This window comes from Myotis brandtii, unplaced genomic scaffold (genome assembly GCF_000412655.1).
Source record: "Myotis brandtii unplaced genomic scaffold, ASM41265v1 scaffold986, whole genome shotgun sequence".
Classification (NCBI taxonomy): Eukaryota; Metazoa; Chordata; class Mammalia; order Chiroptera; family Vespertilionidae; genus Myotis; species Myotis brandtii.
Window position 1 is genome coordinate 1,955,411 of NW_005372102.1, and position 19,405 is coordinate 1,974,815.

The 19,405-nt window shown below is 45.1% G+C and overlaps 1 protein-coding gene across 1 annotated transcript in view; it reads right to left on the bottom strand.

The window, feature by feature from the left end:
* Positions 1 to 19,390, bottom strand: part of FAM193A (family with sequence similarity 193, member A) — a 105,167-nt gene extending 85,777 nt beyond the window's left edge. Inside the window, exon 1 of the mRNA XM_014533494.1 lies at positions 19,294 to 19,390. Within this exon, the coding sequence (XP_014388980.1) occupies positions 19,294 to 19,296 (3 nt within the window). The 5' untranslated portion in view covers positions 19,297 to 19,390. The remainder of the gene's footprint in view (positions 1 to 19,293) is intronic.
* Between the last annotated feature and the right edge of the window lie 15 nt (positions 19,391 to 19,405).

Here is a 19,405-nt window from a genome sequence, read left to right on the forward strand (position 1 = left end):
GGTGAGGGGCTGAGGGCCATTTTCAGGCTGGACACACCCCCTTCAGGGAGGGGGGTCCTGTTGGGGTGCCTGGCCAGCCTGGGTGAGGGGCTGATGGCTGTTTTCAGGCTGGTCACACCCCTTTAGGGTGGGGGGGTCCCCACTGGGGTGCCTGGCCGTCTGGGTGAGGGGCTGAGGGCTGTTTTCAGGCTGGCCAAGCCCGCCCGGCGACGGAAGCTCCCAGCCTCTCCTTCTTTTTTTTATTTTATTGTGGGATTTATTTACCTTCTATAATTAAAACTTTGTAGCCTTGAGAGGAGCTCAGAGCTGGCCAGGGCAGGCGGGAGGGAAGCTTGGCTTCCTCCATCGCCAGGGGCAACCCACGCCTCCTGCTCGCTCCAGCTCCGTGGCCACGGCTGGCTGAAAGCAGGTATCTGGGGTTTATTTATCTTCTATAATTGAAACTTTGTTGCTTTGAGTGGAGCTCAGAGCCGGCTGCAGCAGGCAGGAAGTTGGCTTCCTCCATCATTGGGGCAACCAAGCCTCCTGCTTGCTCCAGCTCCGTGGCTGCCGGCCGCCATCTTGGTTGGGTTAATTTGCATATAGTTGCTCTGATTGGCTGGTGGGCGTGGCTTAAGGCGTAGCGAAGGTACAGTCAATTTGCATGTTTGTCTTTTATTGGTGTAGATACTAAAAGAGAAACATGTAAACTGTCTGTCCCTCTGCTACGCTCACCAGCCAATCAGGAGTGAGTATGCAAATTAACCCAACAAAGATGGCAGATTGATTTGCATACAAAGGCGCCGGGTGGAGAGCAGAGCGGGAGAGCCGGCGGAGAGTGGAGTGGCTTGGGGAACTTGGTTCCCCAACCACCAGACAGAGAGCAGAGAGGGAAAGCTGGCGGCTTGGAGGACTTGGCAGAGTGGGAGGCCATGAGACGAAGACAGAGCAGGAAGGGAAGCACCAGGAATTCTGGGAATCATAGTTCTGGTGCCAGCCCCAGCACTAGAAGCGGAAGCCCAGAGCATGGGGAGCACCAGGAATGCTGGGAATCATAGTTCTGGTGGCAAACGGATCGCCTAGACCAGTGGTCGGCAAACTCATTAGGCAACAGAGCCAAATATCAACAGTACAATGATTGAAATTTCTTTTGAGAGCCAAGTTTTTTAAACTTAAACTATATAGGTAGGTACATTGTTATTAACTTAATTAGGGAACTCCTAAGGCTTAGGAAGAGCCACACTCACGGGGACAAAGAGCCGCCTGTGGCTCGAGAGCCGCAGTTTGCCGACCACGGTCCTAGACACTAGAGCAGTGATGGCGAACCTTTTGAGCTTGGCATGTCAGCATTTTGACAAACCCTAACTTAACTCTGGTGCTGTGTCACATATAGAAATTTTTTGATCTTTGCAACCATAGTATAAAAAAGACTTATATTTTTGATATTTATTTTATATATTTAAATGCCATTTAACAAAGAAAAATCAACCAAAAAAATGAGTTCACATGTCACCTCTGACACGCATGTCATAGGTTCACCATCACTGCACTAGAGCAAAGTGAGCCTGGAGCAAGTTACTGTTGCGGTGGGGGGTGGAGGGAAAGCAAATGTGAGAGACATAAGTAAAATCAGAGTGTCTAGGAAAAATTAAAGGGAAGATATCCTAAAACTTCCAGGAAATCTCCACCAATAAAGCAAAGGAAAAAAAAGCCTCTAATATTCTGTGAGCAACAAACCAAACTGAATTGGGGTCTCAGACAATTTGCTTGTATGATTGCAAAGACAGACAGAAACTCCTGGATTGGAGAGGGTGCAGGTCGGGCTGAGGGACCCCCACACCCTTCAGTGCACGAATGTCGTGCACCGGGCCTCTAGTGTGAGAATAAAAAAGGCACCTTTTCTGTCAAAGAACCATTTAGACACTGCCATGTTGGCTTGCAGCTCCCTGGGGGCCGCCATCTTGAAACAGCAAAGGCCAGCCCCTCCTTTTCAATCAGCCAATTGCAAAAGATTGTGCACCTGAGCTCCAATCAAGAGTGAGGAACAGGTCACACGCGCCAGGGATTATAAAGCCGAGCAGCCCGCCTGCTGGGTGTGTGCCCTTCCACGTAGACGTAAAGATGGTGGCCTTGCTGCCTGGCTCCCGAGTGTGCTTCCTGTTCCTCCAGGACCCTGAATTGGGGGCTCGCCTTACTTCTTACACTTAGAGCTCCCACTTCCACCTGGAAACACAGATGCACCCCACCTGCGGGAGCTGGACACCATCGCCCTCCTAGCAGATGGCACAAAAGCTCCCAGGCCAGGCGTGAGGGCTGAGCACTAGCCCGGCCACCCCGCCAAACCCTGCTCTCGGAAGGAGCGCCCCGCGTCCTGCGCCTGGGTAATGCGCACACAGCCTTACATCTAGATGTCAGCATGGGACTCAGCGACGAGGGAGAAAGTTTCAACTACTCCCCTCACGCAAGCAGGCTGGAGGACCCGTTCTGCTGTGACACGTATCGAAGGAGTAACGGATGAGGTGACCGAGAGCATCTCTTCTTCCCCAGTTCATGGCACCGTCAGGAATAGTGCAAAGGGGATGGAGGGAAAATGGCATTTGGCTTATTTTGATGTCTGAGCATGTCATCAAAGATTTTGAAGGAGGCTCACAGAGCTGCGCCTTCAGCTCAGAATGACTCGGAACTTGGAGCTGGAAAACCCGCGGCGGCTCCCATGATGCCCTGCTCCCTCTCAAGTGGGAAAGCCAAGCACTGCGCTCAGTCCTGCAGGGCCAAGAAGAATGAGGCGCCTTGTCCGAGGCAGCACAGATTCACAGTCTCCAGCCTAGCAGACAGCGACCAGGATTCCACAGGCTCTGCTGCCTGACCACCCAGAACCTGATCCAAAAGAACTGCTGGGCTACCTAGTATGGCCACAATTTCAGAAGATTGTCAACAGACAAAAGTGTAAGTCACGCTTTAAGTTTCTGTTACTTAAGCCATCGCTGGAATATCTCTGATGACTGTGAATCAATCACCCAGCATCTGAGCTGGAGCGCGGCCCCACTTTCAGGCAATTCTGAACTGGATTCAGTCAGATTACACTCACCACCCCAACATGCCAGTGCTAGCATTCTGAGGATGAACATCTGAATCCCAGGACCACCCACAAAGGTGTGACTCTAACCAGATTCTACAGAATCTGTATATATAAAAGGCTAAGGGACCATCGGACCGCCCGGTACATATGACGCGCTCTGGCAATTTAAAAAGAAACACTGACTTGCACATGCGCGATACATATAAAACTCTCAATAAATAAATAAATAAAACTCTCACTGGCACCAAATCACACGTGACGCCAGAATGTATCTGAAGACCAACTATTGGCACACGTACCTCTGAAGCTGAAAGAAAGCAGCATCGTCAACAGAAAATGTCTGAAGACCAACTATTGGCACAAAAGATTGCAACCTAACATAATCGAAGCTGAAGTATTAACAGGATCTGAAGAAGGAGAGGATGTTCTGATTCCAAGAATTGATTTGTCCCCGTCTGACACTGGCCTCCCATTTAGATTAATTCAGACAGTTTCCCGTGATGCCAGCATTTGTGATGACTATTAATAAATCACAAGGACAAACTCTAGACAGAGTAGGAATATTCCTACCTGAACCCATTTTCGGACATGGTCAGTTATATGCTGCTTTCTCTCAAGTTCGAAGAGCGTGTGACATTAAAGTTTAAGTTGTAAATACTTCATCACAAGGGAAATTAGTCAAGCACTCTGAAAGTGTTGTCACTCTTAATGTGGTGTACAGGGAGATATTAGAATAAGTTTAATCAATTTATCAGTCATTGTTTTTATCAATGTTGTTTTTATATGTTTTTATACCATGTCTTTGTTGTTGTTATATCATGTTGTTTATTAATCAATTTATCGATCATTATTTTTATCAATGTTTTTATATCATGTTTTTTTATTTTTCTATCATGTCTTTGTTTATCATGTCTTTGTTGTTTTTATGTCAAGTTGTTATTGTTTATTTATTAATCAACTAGCGGTCCAATGTATGGAATTTGTGCATAGATAGGGTCGCTAAGCCTGGCTGGTGATCAGTGCCATTCTGTGGGGCGATCAGGCCCACCCACCCCCCCAACCCCCACCGCTGGCAACTGCCTTGGCCAGCCTGGGCCTGCAGGCAGCTCCTGCGTTGAGCATCAGGGCACGTCATAGCAACTGGTTGTTTCACTGTTTGGTCGATTTGCATATTAGGCTTTTATTATATAGGATTTGTATATTATTTTCATATACATTTTACTAATTTTCTTTCACCTCTGACACTTCTATTATAAAGGGCGAATAGCGATATTAAAATAATTTGTACTTTAATTTTATAATACTATATATACTATTTTGACATGTAATTTTTTGCAGTAATGTAATTACCACACAAATCTTTCTTCTAATTAATTGCCTTTCAATGTGCACAAATCCGTGCACCGAGCCACTAGTCTTCTATATATAAAAAAGGCTAAGTGTTCGTGCCCCATGTTGGGCGCCAAAAAGAAAGAAAGAAAGAAAAAGGCTAAGTGACTGTGTGACTGTCTGACTGTCCGGTACGTATGATGCGCACTGACCACCAGGGGGCAGACACTCAACGCAGGAGCTGCCGAGCTGTGGTGACTTGGCAGCAGCTGTTTTCTGGTGATGCACCCCGGAACCAGAGAGGAGAGAGCCTAATTCCTTGCAGGGCTGCATGATTCCACCTTCGCCCGTGGGTTATGTTGTTGCTGGGGCACTGTCAGCTCCAATCTGGTTTACTGCTGAGCTGTGGTGACTTGGCAGTGGCGGTTCTCGTGTGATACACCCTGGAACCAGAGAGGAAGGAGGCCAATTCTCAAGGAGCCGTGCAAGTCCACATTCAGCCATGAGTTAAGTTGTTGCTGGGGCACTGTGGGCCCCGAAAATAAAATATTTCTTCTAATTAATTTCCTTTCAATGTGCACGAATCCATGCACCGGGCCACTAGTATTCTACATAATCCTATCTAATCAAAAGGTAATATGCTAATTGACCCTCATGCCGTCGCAAAGATGGAGGCGCCAACAGCTAATAAGGAGGGAATATGCTAATTGACTGCCATGCCCTCAAAGATGGCGGCGCCCACAGCCACAAGATGGCGACACCCAGCCCCCTCAGCCCCGCTGCACACCTGCCTCCGGAGTCCCCCAGTCCCCTCAGCCCTCCAGCTCCCCAGGGTTGGCCCGAGACACAGGCAAGCCTCGGATGGCATCTGCCCAGCTGCCCAGGGCTGCCTGAGGCTCAGGTAACCAGGGCCGGCCGAGGTTTGCGCTGCCGGCAGTGGCAGCAGCAGAGGTATGATGGGGGCGTCGCCTCCCACCCTTGAGGGCTCCCGAACTGTGAGAGGGGGCAGGCCAGGGTGAATTTTCATGCACTGGGCTTCTAGTATTCTACATAACATTCAGGTCCCCTATTTTACTTTATTGAAATTTTCTAAAATTAAAAACTGAGTGTCACGGGCCTTGGCACCTGCTATCTCCTCAGTCTAGAACATTCTTACCCAGATGTCTGCTTTGCTTCCTCACTGCCTCTGGTCTCTGCCGCCCAATAACACTGCGGCACCATGCTCACACAGCTGGCCTCATCGCTCACCACCCCTAACTTCCGGTCTCTTCCTGCTTTATTCACTGATGTATCGTCAGTGCCAAGAACCATGCCAGTAACATAATAGGTTTTTGGGGGCACAGGGTGTGCAAAAAAAAAAAAAATGCATATACATGTGAACAGCTGATAGCTGTTAAATGAAAATGAAATGTATTTTAATAAACTCCACCTTTATGCCTTTATAATTATTTGAAGTGTGTGTATACATTTTTGGGGAACACCTTATGCTTGGCGAATGAACGAGCAATTTAGTGAAGCCAGATCTCAGGTGTGCCCAGACTGAGTTCCTCTTGGCTCTCAAGAATAATTTAGGATGGCCCTGGCCAGTTTTGCTCAGTGGATAGAGCACCCGGCGTGGACTGAAGGATCCCAGGTTCAATTCCAGTCAAGAGCATGTACCTTGAGTGCAGGCTCGATCTCTGGCTTTGTTTGGGGTGCATGTGGTTGTTTGGGGTGCATGCAGGAAACAACCAATCAATGTGTGTCTCTCACTCACATTGACATTTCTCTCTGTCTCCCCCACTCCCTTCTACTCTCTAAAAATCAATGGAAAAATATCCTCGGATGAGGATTAACAAAGAGAATGATTTAGGATGTTCAACACCAGAATTGTCAGTATAAAAACTGGCAACAAGAACTAAGCTCACACCTGCATGATTATGTTTAAACGGTGGGGTCCCTCAGTCTGGCCTGCAGGGATCGGGCCAAAACCAGCTCTCCGACATCCCCCAAGAGGTCCCAAATTGTGAGAGGGCGGTTCTTGGGTGACACACTCCGGGATCAGGCTCCCTCCTCTCTGGTTCCAGGTGCATCACCCGAGAACCGGCACTGCCAAGTGACTGCAACTTGGCAGCTCCTGTGTTAAGCGTCTGCCCCCTGGTGGTCAGTGCGTGTCATAGCTACTGGCCGGTCGGTCAGCTGGTCGCTTAAGCTTTTATATATACAGAGGACTAGTGGCCCAGTGCACATAATTCGTACACATTAAAAGGGAATTAATTAGAGGAAATATTTTAATATTGCTATTTGCCCTTTCTCTATAATAGAAGTGTCAGAGATGAAAGAAAATTAGTAAAATGTATAGAAAATCTCCCTCCTGTCAAAATCTGGGGCGTGCCGCGGGACCCAGAGTCAAGTCCCCACCCACCCACACCTCGAAATCACGCGAGACCCAGACCCAGTTGGCCCCACCCGTCAAGCACCGCAGGGCGGGGAGCACAGCCTCAGGCACCAAGTGGGGGACGCGGCCTCAGGTCCCCTTGCCCCAGCGCCGGGGTGGGGAGAGGCAGGCGCGGCCTCAGGTCCCCAGGGCCCGGCATGAGGGCGTGACAACCATTTGCATATTAGCTCTTTATTATATAGGCTATGACTGAATAACTACCTTTGGACTGCTTCTGTATTACTGCTAAATAAAATCCAATTTTTAGAAAGTTTTATTCCATCACTGTCAGCAACAGAATCCATTAGTTTCTCAACCCCACACACAGGTTTCTGATCAGCTACCTAGCTCTTCACAAGAGTCTGGATGAGTAAGCTCACAAGTGCTTCAATAGGTAAGTAGGACAGTATGAAACAACTGTGTTAGCTTCTGGAGTGGCCTAAAGACTTAGTCCTGCTCAATCCTGAGTGTCTGTGCCACAGGAACAGGAAGGAAGCAATCTGAACAGACCCTTTGTCTGCACCAGGGAGCCCAGCCGGCCAGGCTATTATCTTTCTTAAATGTATGTACAGTTCATGTTGATTTTAATATTTAATATTAGAAATGTTTTGGGTCTTTATTTAGAAGTTTGGTGTTTTGTGAGCAGGAATATTCTGAGATGACATCTGCACTCGCTCTTCTACTGCACCTTGTCGGCCAGGCTCTGGCTGCTAGAGAGGCTCTCATCCTTCCGGCTCTGAGCTTCCTCCGTCTTATTGGAAGAAAGCACTTGTCCCCTTTTCCAAAGCGAATCCTACACTCCAGGGGTTCCTAACTGATAGATTTTACTGAGTCTGTTAACCCATGGAAACTCACTGCAAAATTTATGTGACCACGTTATCTCGAAGTCTTTTCAAAACCTCTCTTTTCTCTCTGGGTCTCAAATCTTTCCCCGTTCATCAAGTTATTTTCCTTAGCCTTTGAATTCTGAGTTTCCCATCTTCACTTCCCTCAGTCTTTTTCTTGACTGGGCTTAACCACCTAAGCTATCTTTCTATCTGACTTTTTCCTACCCTCTGTCACCATATGACTTAAAAGTCTGCCTAATCAGACTGGTTAATACTGGCTGCTTCTCCTGCCTTCCCCCTCAATCCTACTTTACTCCCTCACCCAGCTCATCTTCCCTCTAATCCACCCTCCCAGAGGTCAGTGAGTGATCATCTCCCTACCAAGTCCTGTGGTTATTTTCAGTCCTGATACCTTTGAGCCAATTGCATATATACACCTTTCTGGAACTCTCTTGCCTTCCTTTCTATGTGACTGTTCTGGGTCTTCTGACTCTGGCTTTGCTCTTGGTCTGGTGAGCTCACTTCTTCCTACCCTTAGACACTCACCTTGCTGCAGGTGATTCTATGTCAGTTCATCCTCTCAAGGTCGGACTTACACTTGATATGCTCACCGATGCCGGTGGAGGCTGCTGCTGACAGGGGGACACTGTAGTGGCCATCAGTACGTCCGAACATGTGGTTGCTGCACCAGCATGACATTGAGGCCTTGTTTCCCCTCATCTGTGGCAAGGTAACTCAGCTTGTCCATGGTTAGACTAAACCCGTGCTTAGGTATTGCTGATTTGTTTGCTAGCTAACTTATCAAAATACGTTTTTTCTAGAGATCTCGGGCCAGCTGCATGTGGCTGTGCCCTGGACAGGCTCCTGCTGTCAGGCCAGGTTTTGTGAGGGGACCCTGGAGCTCTTCTCCGACTTGCTGACTGTCACTCTTTGGGCACACACTCTCAGAGACTGCCCATCACCCTGCCGGTCTCGAAGGGCGGTGTGCCTTCGAGGCACGTGTCCGTCCTTACATTTTCCAATAAGGCCCCACACTGTACAGACGTGTCGTCTAGGGATCCTGACGAGCACCGGCATTTGATCTGGACCCAGTCGTGAATCTCGCATGACTCCTGAGGCGAGACTGGGCATTTGTTCACATGCAGGGTGTTTAGCGCGGCCCGTGTGGCTCAGTGGTTGATCGTTGACATATGAACCAGGAGGTCACGGTTGAATTCCCAGTCAGGGCACATTCCTGGGTTTCGTGCTTGATCCCCAGTAGAGGGCGTGCAGGAGGCAGCCGATCAATGATTCTCTCTCATCATTGATGTTTCTATTTCTCTCTCCCTCTCCCTTCCTCTATAAAGTCAATAAAAATATATTTTTTAAAAATATATTTTAAAAAAGTGAGATCATTATTTTCCAGCCTGTTTATTCCAGTTCAGGGTCATGGCTGGCCAGAGTCTATCCTGGCAGCTCAGGGCACAAGGCGGAACCCCACCCTGGACAGGATATCCTTCCATCGAAGGGGCGCCCACACTCACACCGAGACAATGTGGACATGCCATCCACCTCATGGGCACAAGGTTGGGATGTGGGAGGACACGGGAGGACCCAGAGAAAATCCATATGGACATGGGAGAACATGCACACTCCACACAGACAGGCCAGGCCAGGAATCCATTACTTTTCCACCAACATCGTAACTGAACGACGTTGAAGAAAACACCGTTATTCAAAGACTGCTGTGCGGGCGCGGCATCTGTAAACAGGCAAACGGAGGCCAGCGCGGCTCCGTTTGTGGAGAGGCATTCAACTGCAATGGCTGGCCGACAGAGCCAACCTTCCTATCGTTCTTGTTTAAAACTGAGACTTAATTGACGTATCATTCTTTTAAAGGAAGGGAGAACATCGACAGTAGCTTCGATTTAAGCCAGTTTATGCTTTTAAAAACAGAAAACAACGTTATAAGCATGATCAAGAGTTCCCTGAAGGCCCGGCCAGAGGGGCTCAATTGGTCGAGTGTTGTCTTGTGCAACCAAAAGGTTGCCAATTCAATTCCCAGTCAGGGCACATACCTGGGTTGTGGGTTCAATCTCTGGTTGGAGCACGTATGAAAGGCAACATATGGATGTTTCTCACATTGATGTCTCTCTCTCCTTCCCAGCTCCCTCTCCCCCACCCCTTCCTCTCTCTAAGCATGTCCTCAGGTGAGGATAAAAAAAACCAACTCACTTGAGGAATTTCTTTATCAGAGACAACCACACAGCTTTGGCGAGGGACTGTAACTTCTCCAAGCTGTCCTGACCATCAGCGAGGGGTGCATCTGCACTGACAGGTCACCCCGCAGTAGCCTCTAAAGAGGGGCTAAGCTCTCAGCAGGAACTTGCAGAGAATGTCTGTCTACTCTGTTGGGCTACTTGCACCGCAGATGGATAATTACCAAGCATTTCTAGAGAAAATAATTAGACTGCAGCAAACTATTAAATAACTAGTAATTTTACTGGATTTTAGCATAAATATAAAATTACTACCACTTTAAACGTGAATATTAAATAGCTTTTGTAGGACTTCCTTGAGGAAAATAAAAATTAATCTTTTCATTTCAAAGATGAGTCAATTAAAAAGAGTAAAAATTTAAATTTTGGGCCACTAAATGCAATGTGGTGTCTTAGATTTGATCCTGGAATAGAAATAGGATATCAATGGAAAATTTAGTGAAAACCAAATTAAGTCTGTAGTTAATAATATTGCAGCAATCTTAATTTCTTAGTTTTGACAAATATACCAAAGTTACATAAGATAGCAACATTAGGGAAAGGTGGCTGAAGGGGATATGGGAACTGTCTATATTAACTTAGCAACTTTTCTGTAAGCCTAAAATTATTCAAAAATAAATAAAGAGCCCTGACCGGTTTGGCTCAGTGGATAGAGCGTCGGCCTGTGGACTGAGGGGTCCCAGGTTCGATTCCAGTCAGGGGCTTGTACCTTGGTTGCGGGCACATCCCCAGTGGGGGGTGTGCAGGAGGCAGCTGATCAATGTTTCTCTCTCATCGATGTTTCTGGCTCTCTATCCCTCTCCCTTCCTCTCTGTGGAAAATCAATATAATATATTTAAAAAAATAAATAAATAAAATGAAGACTTATTTAAAATAAACGTTTATTTTTAAAAAACTCCTAAGCCATAGGGGATGTGCAGGAGGCAGCTGATCGGTGTTTCTCTCTCATCAATGTTTCTGGCTCTCTATCTCTCTCCCTTCCTCTCTGTGAAAAATCAATAAAATATATTAAAAAAAAAACAAAAAAAAAAACTCCTAAGCCATAATAAAGTCCCCAAACTTCTCATTCAGTTTCTAGATGTAACTAATATTGTATTCAAAATAGTCAAGAAAAAAAATGTTCTGTGCATTCTACAAATATATGTAAAAAGTAATTTTCACAGAAAACATGATAATTCAATGTCACAAACATTTTGGAATTACTCTAAGATCATTGAAAAACTAAAATCGATTTCTACAGTAAAAAAATAAATGTGTTGTAGGGTTGCCTGTGGTGTTCCTTAATTATAAGCTACAAGTTATCCAATTTCCACTCATGTTGGTTAAACTTTAGTTCTCTAAAGCAAAAACAGCTTGCGTCTCCACACTAGTGCACGCCAGCAAACCAGTTCAGAGCCTCTAGGTCAAAAAGTCCCATAAGGAGAGCTCTACAATGCAAAGAAGCACCCCGTACTAGTTCCAAGTAGAAATTCAATTAGTAATTCAGCCAGGCTAGTAAGTATATTTCATAGATTCATCACGTAAAAACATAAATATAATGATTAATGAAAATTAACCAAGCAGCTGTCTATTAAGAAACCCACTTCAAATAAAATTATGTAGATGGGTTAAAAGTAAAAGGATAGAAAAAGATGTGCCATGCATATACTAATTAAAAGAAAGCTGGAGTGATAGTTCATATCAGATGAAGTAAATTTCAGAGCTAAGAAAATTACCAGAAATAATAGGGACATAAAAATGACAAAAGAAGTCTATTCACCAAGATGACATAACAATCTTAAATAGTTATGTACCAAACAACAGAACTTCCAAATACATAAAGCAAAATCTAAACAACCTGTAAGGAGAAAACAAGAAACCCACACCTTTAGTCAGAGACTTCACACTCCTTTCTCAGCATTGGACAGAACTGGTACACAAAAATCAGCAAGACAGAGAACTACAAACATCACCACCAAGCTGAGTCTGATATTCAGATAGCATTCCACTCAATAAACATATTGTAAGCGCACAGTAATATTCGCCACAATAATTCATAATATTTCAAATGTTTTAAAGAAATAAAATCACACAAAGCATGTTCTCTGACCATATTGGAATTGGATTGGAACTCGATAACAGAATGATAACAGAAAACTAAATAACATACCTCTAAATAACCCATGAGTCAAAGAGGAGATTCAAGGGAAATTAGCTGAATGAAACAAAGTACAACAAACCAAGATTTGTGTGATGCCACTAAAGTATGGCTTAGAGGGAAGTTTATAGCACTGAATATGTATATTAGGAAAGAAATATAGTATCAAATCATTAATCCAAGCTTCTCCCTTAAGAAATTAGAAAAAAATCAAAATAAATCCAAAGCAAGCAATAATGCAAAGGTTAAAAAAAAATCAAATCCATGAAATCATAACCAAAAAAACAAGAGGAAAAAAATAATCAATAAAACAAAATGCTGGTTCTTTGAAAAGATTAAAAACATGAGGAAACTCTGGCAAGACTGGCAGGAAAAAAAATAAAAAATAAGACAAGCTACCAACATGATGAATAAAAGAAGGGACCCCCCCCCCCCCAAGTTAAAAAGATAATTAAGGACCACCACAGGCAACTCTACACACACAAATTCAACAACTTAGATGAAATGGACAATTATTTGAAAACCACAAACTACTAAAAATAGAAACAATTCCTTATTTACTTTATGAAGCCAGCATTATACTGATATCCAAACTAAACAAGAACATAAGAAACTGCTGACATATATCTCATGAAAACAGGTGCAATAATGCTCAACAAAGTATCTGTCAAGTGAATCCAGCTATTTAGAAAGAGCAATATACCATAACCAAGGAGGGTTTTTATTCCAGGAATGCAAAGATGGTTCAATATCCAAAAATCAATAACATAATCTACCACAGTAACAGTATAAAGATGAAAGATAATATGATCATATCAATGAATTAAAAAAGCATTTGACAAAATCCAACATCCATTAACAAAACTCTCAGCAAACTAAAAACAGAAAAGAACTTCGTTACCCCAACAATGGGTAGCTACAAAAAGTCTACAGCAGGCATCATACTTCAGGATGAAAGACGGAATATTTCCCCTAAAATCAGGAACAAGGAAACTGTACTAAAGCCTAGTCAGTATAATAAACAAACAAGAAAAAAATCGCCCTAGCTGGCTTGTCTCAGTGGATAGAACATCGGCCTGCGGACTGAAGGGTCCCAGGTTCGATTCCGGCCAGGGCACATGCCTGGGTTGCAGGCTCCATCCCCAGTGTGGGGTGTACAGGAGGCAGCCAATCAATGATTCTCTCTCATCATTGATGTTTCTATCTCTCTCCTTCTCCCTTCCTCTCTGAAACCAATAAAGAAATATATTTTAAAAAAAGAAAAAAGAAAAAAATCACTATTCACAGACAATATGATTGTCTACAAAGAAATCCAAATGAATCCACACCCCACTCCCAGGATTTATGATTTTAGCAAGATAAAGGGAGCCCTAACTGGTTTGGCTCATTGGATAGAGCGTCAGCCTGCGGACTGAAAGGTCCCAGGTTCGATTCCGGTCAAGGGCATGTGCCTTGGTTGCAGGCACATCCCCAGTAGGGGGAGTGCAGGAGGCAGCTGATCAATGTTTCTCTCTCGTCAATGTTTCTAACTCTCTATCCCTCTCCCTTCCTCTCTGTAAGAAATCAATAAAATATATTTTAAAAAAAGATAAAGGGATAGGAGGTGAACACACAAAATTATATTCCTATATACTAGCCATAAATAATGGAAACTTGAAAAAACACCATTTACAAATGTTGAAAAAAAAAAGGAAATACTTATGTATAAACCTAACAAAACATGGACAAGATCTGTATGCTGAAAATTACAAAACACTGATGAAAGTAATCAAAGATGTCAAATATATCTCAATTAAAAAAGAAATCTAAGCCCTGGCCAGTAGCTCAGTGGTTGGAGCATTGGCCCTCGCACTGAAGTGTCACAGGTTCAATTCCTTGTCAAGGGCATGTACCTGGGTTGCAGGTTCAATCCCTGGCCCTGGCCAGGGTCCCTGCGGGAGGCAACCAATTGATGTGTCTCTGTGACATCAATGTTTCTCTCTCTCTTCCTCCTCTACCTCCGTTCTCCCTCCCATTCTCTCTAAAAATCAATGGGAAAAATATCCTCAGGTGAGGATTAACAACAAAAAGACATTGAAGATGACTAGGTACATACCACATTCATGGAGTGGAAGTCAACAAAGTAAATATATGTCAATTTTCCACCAAATTGATCTATAGATTTAAGGCTATTCCAATTAAATCCCAGAATTATTAGTAGATATAGGCAAGCTGATTCTAAAATGTATGGGAGAGCAAAACAATAAATAGCCAAAACAATGTTTTTAAGTTGGAGGAATCACCTTGTCCAAACTTAAGACTTCTAGTAATTAAGACGGTATGGTATGGACAATGGGATAGTTCCACAGATCAATGGAACAGAATAGAGAGTTCAGAAATAACCCACACAAATACAGCGATCTGATTTTTTACAAAGGTGAAAAGTCAGTTTAATGGATAAAGGATATTCTTTCAACAAATGGGTTTGGAACAACATGACATCCATATATTTTTTAAAAAGATCCCTACCTGAATCTGATACTTTACACAAAATTAATTCAAAATGAATCACAGATCTAAATGGAAAACTATTAAATTTTTAGAAGAAGACATAACCCGAGGTTTTATAAAACAAGAGTTCTTAACATGATACCAAAACGTATGATCCATAAAAGAAAAAACTGGTAAGTTGAACTTCAAAATTAATGTTTTTCTTTGCAAAAACAGTTAACAGGATAAAAGATAAGTTACGAACTGGAAGAACTGTTTCAATTCCCATATCTGACAAAGGATTCGTGTCCAGAATTATAAAGAACTCTCAAAACGAAAAAGAAAACCACCTGATTTAAAATAAGGAAAGCCCGGCCCAGCCGGACTGGCTCAGGTGGCTGAGCGTCGTCCTGTGCGCCAGAAGGTGGTCTGTTCGATTACCGTCAGGGCACACACATGAGTGGCGGTTTCGACGCCAAGTGGCGTAAGGAAGGCAACTGATGTTTCTCTCTCTCCCGCCCCCCACTTTCTCTCTCGAAGCATGTCTTCCAGTAAGGATTTCCTTTTTAAATAAACCAAGTCTTGAATAAACACTTTGTCCTAGAAGATACAAGAATGTCACATAACCAAATAAACACATGAAAAGTGTTCACTATCAGTAATAAATAGGGAAATACAAATTGAAACCACAATGCCTCTGCACACCTATTCATCCATTAAACTGGTTACAATAAAAACTACTGCCGACATCAAGTGCTACAAGGATGTCGAGAAGCCAGAACTCACACGTGGCCGGGGGAAGTCACAATGGTAAGTCGCTCTGGAAAACCGCTCAGAGGTTTCTTATGTTTCCACACAACCGAGCTCCCACTGCCGGGTATACACCACAGAGAAATGAAAATTCACTTTCACACGAAGACCTGTGCACAGATGTTTATAAGAGCTCTGTTTACTATCACCAAAATGTGGAGAGAACCCCAATGACCACCATAGGAGAACGGATAAACTGTGGTACATTTACACGGCGGAATACTACTCAGCAGTAAAAAGGAACACACCACAGATGCGTGCAACAAATGAGCCACAAAGTGACTATGCTGTGTGAAATAAACCAGCCTCGAAAAATTACACACCCCTGACTCCATTTATGTGACTGCTCTAAAAGGCCAAACCATAGTAACAAAGTACCGGCTGGCAAGAACTTAGGGGTGGGAAGAATGTAAAGGTTCAGGGAGCATGAGGTGCCCACCCTGCTCTGTATCCTGTCTGTGGTAGTGGATACATAAATCCATGTATGTGTCTAAATCCAAAGAACTGTACACTTTCAAATACCAATGCTATTACATGTTACTTTTTTAATTAGCATACAATGAAACCATTTAAAAAACTGTCTGACAGCATAAAGTCAAACTAAGTGTATACCTAGCTACTTCACTCTGGACTGAAACAGGTACTCATGTCCACCACAGGCCACGTACAGGACTGTGCATATCAGCTTGATTCGTATCCGCCTTAAAATAAGCAACCTAAACATCCATCCATGCTAGGATGGATAAACTGAAACACCCACACAGCGGACAACTGCCCCCAGGAAGAACAACGGTGACTTGCTCCATCAATAACATGGACACGTTTCAGGTGTAATGTGAAGCCACACAGCATCGGCACAGAGGACTTTTATATGAAATTTAAAAACAGGCGAAACGTGAGAATAATGGTGCGAAGCCTTTATTGAGGGGAGCAAGGGGGGATTCTAGGCACTAGGACTCGTCTATGTCCTGAGACAGTGGTTACATGGGTACAGATACAACACTGAGTCACAGACGTGCTCTCTACAGCTGTACAAATTACTGATCTCAGTTCAAGCACATGAGGTTCTTTTCTAGCTCTTTCTCTGACCTACTCCCAGATCACTAAGGCAAATATGAACTAGAGAGTTATGACTGAACCTCGTTTTCTCATGGGAGCAATTTCTACAACACAGAAAAGGCCTCTAAATGCACCCCAAGATCCATGACTGCACCATAGAATACACTGTTTGATGGCTTTAAACATTATTAACATTACCTCCATCTTGCCACCTTTTCAGCAGTGAAAAAGAACCCGCGTTATTACAAATGCCCCCTACACTACCACGTTTCTCTGACTTCAAAATTTTAATATTGCTATTTTATTTTATTTTTTGGTTTAATATTGCTATTTTAAAATGTACTTCGATCCCTACCCCAAATGGCTTCCTTTTTTAAATCTCTAACAGCATTACAAAAATAGCCCTTAATTCCTATTTGAACCCTCCATGAGTGTAAAGTATATGTAATTTGATACTCCAACAGCTAGTGGCATGAGACAATTACCATAATAGAAAAATTCTGACTTTTGTAAATATGTATATCACTTAATTTTGCACACCCATTCAGAAAATAATTCTGATGGTCTAAATATTTTCATAAAATACCTATATGTTTAACTGTTAAAACACAGAAATAGCCAAATTAGTTTTATTTGAAAAAGAAAAAAATTTGGTAATACCAGTTTGTGAAAGCATCATTCCCTTTTTTGCTCTCTAAGTAATATTCACTGTAGAAAAGCCTTAAAGCTTGAGTCTTTTTATTTTTTAATTTTTTAAAATTGATTTCAGAGAAGAAGGGAGAGGAGAGACGAGATAGAAACATCAATGATGAGAGAGAATCATTGATCGGCTGCCTCCCGCACGCCCCCCACTGGGGATCGAGCGGGCAACCCCGGCATGTGCCCTTGGCCGGAATCAAACCCGGGACCCTTTAGTCTACAGGTCTACGCTCTGTCCACTGAGCCAAACCAGCTAGGGTTAAAGCTTGAGTCTTAAATGATGTGCAAAAAGGAAAAAAGAAGGCCATCAAAATTTCCACCGCAAACATTTTGATGTATATCCTATCAGACTTACCTATTGCGCGCACGCGTATTTACAAAAATGGGTCCAGCCCAGCTGGTGTGGTTCAGTGGTTGAGCATCAAACCATGCACCAGGAGGTGACAGGTTTGATTCCCAGTCGGGGCACATGCCTGGGTTTCAGGCTTGATCCCCAGGAGGGGGCATGCAGGAGGCAACTGTTCCATGTCCCTCTTTCTCTCTCCCTCTCTCCAAAATCAATAAAAACACATTTTAAAAAAATTGGTCCAGCCCTGGCCGGTTTTGATCAGTGGTTAGAGCATCGGCCTGCTGACAGAAGGGTTAGATTCCCAGTCAAGGGCATGTACTTGGGTTGCAGGCTCTCCCTGGCACCAGGCTGTATGTGGCGCATGCAGGAGGCAACCAATTGATGTTTCCCTCTCACACAGATATTCCTCTCTCTCCCCCTCTCCCTCCCTCCCTGGCACTCTCTCTAAAAATCAGTGGAAAAAATATCCTTGGATAAGGATAAAAAAAATAGGTCCATAAACTTTTCTATTTTGTAAGCTGCTTTCTTCACTTAATACAGCATGAATACTATAAAAGTCACATTTCAAAATAGAAATGCAAAATAGTAAGATATATTCATGATATCCTTCGTCCACCAACTTTCCATTTGGGGGACACCTACCACACAGGCTGTTCGCACAGGCCTTGTCATGACCCATGACCGTGGTTTTTTTAACTAATTTGAGAGAAAGAGGGAGAGGGAAAGAGAAACATCAATGTGAGAGAGAAACACTGATGGGCTGCCGCCTGCAAGCCCCTTAGGGGGATCCAGCCAGCAACCTGGCATGTGCCCTGACTGGAATCAAACCTGGGACCTTCCGTGCATGGACAGCACTCAGCCAACTGAGCCACACGGGCCAAGACCCATGCTCACGGCCTCTAGCCGTGCTGCTCCCCATTCCGCACGTGGGGAGGCGTGATCAGTGACACCCTGCAGCCGAGTCCCCGGCAAGTCCCACACGGCCTCCTGAACAGTCAGGACGCTGCACTCGGCCAGCACCGGGCGCCATGGGCGCCTTCCCTGCGGTCACCCGTTTACCTCACTCGTGGGGTGACCCCAGGAGCTGGTGCCACATCACCTAGACGGAGGCAGGGAGGCTGACACCCGCCTGGGGACAGATCCCTCCGTGTGCGCCCCCCGCTTTGTCTCCCTGCTTATGTCATGGCCCCCCTTTCTCTGCAGAAGCCGCCCATGTGCCCTCCTCGGGTCCAGCACTCAGCGCTGAGACCCCTGAGAAGAGCCAGCGCTGGCTCTCTCTCCTCCTAGGAACCCGCCTGTGACCTGCGTGGGATGAAGAGCAGGACCCAGGAGCCAGCGCCTGCCCGGGACGCAGATGACCGAGCTGAGCTCCATGCTGCCAAGCAAAGGGAACCATGAAACCGGGGCATCGGGATTTCCGCGGCACCGCCAACCTGCCTCTATCGAATCCATGAAATGGGTTCTAGCTCACGGCCAGCACCAGCCAGCGTGACCCCATCTTCGCGGAGGATGTCCACGGGCAGATGCTCCCCGCCCCCAGCAGCAGCCGGCACGGCGCGGAGCCTGCAGCCTGGAACCCAACACCGGCGCTCACCTGACCCCAAGAACGACAGCCGTCTGCTCTCCGGGGCCCAGGACAAGGGCAGCCTCTGGAGAAGGCGAGTCCAGGGTCCGGCCCAGGGTCCTGACCAAGCGCGACCATGTCACCTACAGACGCCCAGCAGCGGCGCTGACCACGCCGCAGGGACCCGCACTGTAGCCGGACTCGCCGCACGCATCCCTCCCCGTGTCTCCCGAGCCCCGGGCCCCGGTCTGGGCCGCTCCCCTCCCGGCCGCTCCGGCACAATATTCTGCATCTTCCGTCCACCGATTTCTGTCTCACCATTTGGCGCACAGACACCCCGGAAGAAGCCCTTGAATCGCGAACGTCTTTGAAACGACAGCTCTAACAACTTCGGAGAAAACCCATTGTTTCTGGAAACGGCTGGCCGGCG